Consider the following 4,963-nt stretch of genomic DNA (forward strand, 5'->3'; position numbering starts at 1 on the left):
TGAGCAGCTGGCTGGCCCTCGTCATTGTCTCATGTTTGAAAGAGATGCTTCAAGCTAATAACTGCTCGTGTTTGGGACTATTTATTAATGGATAGTGTGATAATATTAATATGTGACTATTAATTAATGGGAAAGGCCCAGATAGGATGTTGGGGTGGGGACACATCGAGGTGGAATGGCTCTAAGTTCCTGTTCAGCCCCATTTATATTAAATTCTTCTTTGGGAATTAAGAATTAAAACCTTAGAACATCATCTTCTGAGCTGTCTCAACCTTTATGTCTTTTCATCTCGAAGGTCTTTTTCTCTGCCTCTCCCACATCCTTTCACTACATTTCACATCTTCCACCTTCCTCCCCATCTCTCACCATGAGCATCAATAGCAGGGCAGAGGCAGAGGGGCATGAGCAAACCCCCTGGAGGGAGGCCAGGGAGAAGATGCCAGACTTCCCTGAGCTCCTGGATGCTACTGAGGCTCTGGATGGTGGTTATTTTCCCTAATTAACCTCCTCGTTAGCAATAGTAAGACAGGAAGCATTTCCACAGAATCCTTAAACACTGCTTAGATTTTAGAGCCCTTAATTTGGCGAACAATTCCATTTTACAGCGAGGGAATAAAAGAATGAGTGTTTAGTGTCTTTGTAGCTGCAGCATTTTTTTTTTAATGGCCATTTCTGGTCTAACAGGGAACATCTGGGCTGGGGACAGTCGCTCTGCCAGCTGCTGGGTAGGGCAGCGCGGAACAAAAGAGATCCTGTTTATCTGGCGACCCAGGCTTGGACGGTTGCATCCCCCGATAGGATTTAGAAAGCAAAACAGCGATGGAGCAGATTTATTTTGGGTTAACACTGGGAGTAGGAGAAGCCAATACTGCGTGGTTCTGAATATTTTTGAACGAGCCTGGAAGGAATGGCCAAATTCCTCCCGTCCTGCTCTCCTCCTCCTTCGGCTTGCTGTTTTGCACAGTTGTGGTCAAGTCCACCAGAAAAAGTGAGAAAAATGTGTGCAATGTCCCAGATACATCCCAACCAGTGGCCTGCACCCTTGGTGCGTCTGTTTTTATCAGCTCCTCTGATTTTTTGGGGTGAACAGATGCTCAATGTCCTCACCCACCACTGAACTGAGGATCCTAATGCTCATAACTGAACAGCCCCAGGCTGGAGCAAAACCCCTGGAAATGCACTTTTCCAGCTTATACTGGGAAAAATTCCCCGTGGATCCCATGTGAGTTGCCATCACTGCATCACTGCTCTAACAGCTCCTCACTGTGCCTTCTGGTATCGCCAGGCAGGACTTCTTCCTACACGTCCATGTCCTGGAGACAGTCCTGGCACGAGGTTCCTGCCTGAAGCAGCGGTGGGAGGGGAAGACCCCCTTACCTTCTGGTATCGCCAGGCAGGACTTCTTCCTACACGTCCATGTCCTGGAGACAGTCCTGGCACGAGGTTCCTGCCTGAAGCAGCGGGGGAGGGGGAGGCCCCCCTTCCCCTCTCCCCAGCACCAGCCATGCCCACCACAGGACCTCAGATGGATGATGAAGGTTTAGGTGCCGGCCATGAGCTGAGCTGGTGAGGGGGTCCCTCTGCTCCTCCCCGTGCCGTCAGATGGTTTGGCAGATCTCACTGACTGCCAGACGTTGGTTGCATCTGACGGGCGTTGTCCCTGCTTAGAGCTGCCAGCTGTCGTGGGAAAGGGAAGATGAAATAGCTCTTTTGCCACTTGCACCCGGTCAGCTTGGGGGAACGATGGTGTCCCCCCAGCAAGGGACGCTCTCCTGACACTTCCTGACCCACGTACTGGAGTCTTGGGCTGGGAATCATTTTATTCCCCTCTTTCCCCCAGGCTGGTGGTGGGAGCTCCCTACGAAACCAACGGCCAGCAGAAGACGGGGGACGTCTACAAGTGCCCGGTGACCAGCGACACCCACAGCAACTGCACCAAACTCAACCTAGGTACTGCACACCCGCGGGGCTGCGAGAGGCGCTGGGCAGTTTCAACACGGTGCTTTTTACCACGGCTTTGGTCTGTAAAGATGCGCCCTGCTGCCTTGCTCAGATTGCCCCCAAAAGCACCAGGACTGTGTGATTTAGGAGGGGTTTTAGATAAGGAATGATTTCAGGTGTTCACATGACTTCTGGTGCTGAGCTTTAAGCAGCATTAGGGTAAAATCAAGCAAATTGGAATAAAGGAAAAGGTTAATTATTTAATATAGCTTAAACTGGTTTATTAAACGATCAGGATAATGGATGATGATCCGCGACTGGAAATGGTGGTGTCTGTATTCCCTCTCCGGGGGATGCTTGGTCGACGTCCCCACCACAGCAGCTTCCCTAGGTGTAAGCAAGTTTTGCTCCCAGCACCCAGCGTGGCCCCATGGCTTTGGTACCTGGGGAATTATCACCCAGCCCCACCACTCCCATCACTGCCATCGCAGGAGAAACCCCAGGGATGCTCTGGTAGCACGGACATCCCACTTCCATCTCCCAGGGTGTAGAGGGCAAGCTCTTTCTCGGGGTTTCTCAGGCTGGTCCAGCACCCACTATGCCGACAGCACAATCTCACGATACTGGGACATGCCCTCCCCGGGTCGAGGTAGCGCGAGGAGGGGGACAGGTTCCCTTTGCTGCCCAAAGTGTGGTACCCGATGGTTATGTCCCTGTCTCGACAGGGAGTGTGAGAACTGGGCACTTTCTCATGGTCCTGAGGAGCATCACTGGGGTTTGGGGCTGAGGTTGGGATTTTCTAAACTGGAGCAGCTGGAGCAGCTGTTCTCACTTTATTTTTCATCGTTATGAATCTGAAGTATCCTGGGTTTCTACCAGAGCTGATAAGAGAGCGGGGACTTCGGACCATTTGCAATATTTGATTGATTGACTCCAAACCTTTTTTTTTTAAACATTGTTTTCTTTTTTCCTTTTTTCTTTTTTTTTTTTTTTTTTTTTTTTTTTTTTTTTTTTTGTTGTTTGCTATGAGAGCAATGAGATTCTTCAAGGAAATAAATTTCTCATGTGTGTAAACTTGAATCTTGCTGAAAAGCAATCATTTTTCCATTGGAAACAAGTTCTGAATGAAAAGATCAGTTCCATGAGCACACCCTATTTTATTTTTTTCCCAATTAACTTGTCTAGTTAGCACAACCCACCGAGGCCGTTTGAGTGAAACCAGACGTGGAGCTGCCCTGGGTGGAATGCCAGGCTGACAGCAGGGATGACTGTAGCATGGAGAAGCCACGAGCAATGTGGGACCAGAGCTTTGCCCCTGCCCTTCCCATGCCAAGCATCCTGCTCCCCATCACAGAGCTGCGGCCGCAGGCTGCAGCAGATCTGGGTGCCCGAGCAGGACAGTGGGGTGTGAACTGGGATCCCGGGGGGTTTATAACAGGAGCTAAAGCCCCTTTTTCTTTGCTGAGCATTTGGGCAGCGGGTGGGAGCGAGCTCAGGGTGAGAGCTGGGGCTGCAGGGATGAAGCAAGGGCTTGCTGGAGGGTGCTCAGCTTCGGGCTGAGCTCTGGGTTGTGGATCTCAGTTTCGGAGCCTCTCCTCAAATTAAACCACAGCAGAAACTTCCAAAGGCCGCAGGCAATGAAACCAACCCCTCCATTTTACCATTAATTGCCCAATTTCCTCCTTCTCAGTTTGCTTCTCAGGCAAAACAGCAAAGGGAGGACCCTGGGTCACAGGGGGCTGCGCTGTCCCCTGAAACAGAGGGATGGCAGTGTCACGGGTACATGGCACTAAAGACAGGGCTGCCCTGGGGGCTGTGCCCAGTGTCTGGGCTGTGACACAGGAAACGAAAGCAATGCACAAAGATAAATCGCCCACTAAATGTCTTCTGGGCCGGCAATAAAAGATGAGCTGCTAGAGCCGCTCAGAGGGATTCTTCCTAAAGATCAACGGCCTAAAGGATGCCGTCTCTGACTCACAGCTTCAATCCCTGCAAGATGTTTCTCTTTCCTGGTTGTGGCATCTGATAAAAAAAGCCCAATTCTTATCTTGACAACCGCTTCCAAGTAAAAGCCAAAGCACAAAGGCGGCAGTGTAAGCAGGCAGACCGCTCTCCTCCGGCATTCATCTGCTTCTCTTGCTCCAGAGATGCCGGGGAGTGCCACGGGGACGTGGGCTGGGTGCCCAGCATCCCTGCCCGGCAGCTGTCTCTAACTGTATCCTCTCTCCAAAGGACGGGTAACGCTCTCCAACGTCTCCGAGCGGAAGGACAACATGCGCCTCGGCCTCAGCCTGGCTACCAACCCCAAGGACAACAGCTTTCTGGTGAGGATCAGGGGTCGACGCGCAGCCTGGCCCCCCGGCACGGGGAGCTCTCCACATGCACATCAGCGGGTAGAGGCATGGAAACCCCGATGAATGTACCTAGGCGTGGAAATCAGCCTCGCCAGGGGTGTGTATACCTGCTGCCTGCACCCCAGGGCTCCAGAACCTCACTGCCCATGGGGAAGAAGATGCCAGAGGAGAGTACAGCCTTGCAAAGCAGCAGCTAAGAAGTGGCAGTTTTAAACCCATCCCTCATGCTCGATTGTTTTTTTTCCCCACAGGCCTGCAGCCCTCTCTGGTCCCATGAATGCGGGAGCTCCTACTACACCACGGGCATGTGCTCCCGGGTCAACTCCAACTTCAGGTTCTCCAAGACAGTGGCTCCGGCTCTGCAGAGTACGAGAAACAATGTGCTCTGCGGCTCTAAGCCCTCCTTTGAAGTCAGAGGGAATTTCTGTTCTCTAATCGTTTCATTCCCATTGAGAAAACAAAGTGGTGTCAGTGTTGAAGCAAAGGCAAGAGAGCAGAGGAAATGGTTGCAGGGAAGTGATTCAAAGGGGGTTACGCATACAGACATCTGGTAAACGTTATCCTTCTGACTGACACCCGGGGAAGACAAAAAACACCTTATTCTTCCAAAACCAGAAATAAAAGCATCTAGAATATTTTATCAGCACAGCTAAGAAGGCAAAATAGGG

At 51.3% G+C, this 4,963-nt stretch overlaps 1 protein-coding gene across 1 annotated transcript in view; it reads left to right on the forward strand.

Annotated features, from left to right (window-relative positions):
* Nucleotides 1-1,504: 1,504 nt before the first annotated feature.
* The window catches only part of ITGA11 (integrin, alpha 11), a 30,094-nt gene continuing 26,635 nt past the window's right edge, over nucleotides 1,505-4,963 (forward strand). The window contains exons 1-4 of the mRNA XM_010140300.1: nucleotides 1,505-1,566; nucleotides 1,841-1,950; nucleotides 4,174-4,265; nucleotides 4,547-4,661. Of these exons, the coding sequence (XP_010138602.1) occupies nucleotides 1,505-1,566; nucleotides 1,841-1,950; nucleotides 4,174-4,265; nucleotides 4,547-4,661 (379 nt within the window). The remainder of the gene's footprint in view (nucleotides 1,567-1,840; nucleotides 1,951-4,173; nucleotides 4,266-4,546; nucleotides 4,662-4,963) is intronic.

This window comes from Buceros rhinoceros, unplaced genomic scaffold (genome assembly GCF_000710305.1).
Source record: "Buceros rhinoceros silvestris isolate BGI_N320 unplaced genomic scaffold, ASM71030v1 scaffold20747, whole genome shotgun sequence".
NCBI classification, from domain to species: Eukaryota; Metazoa; Chordata; class Aves; order Bucerotiformes; family Bucerotidae; genus Buceros; species Buceros rhinoceros.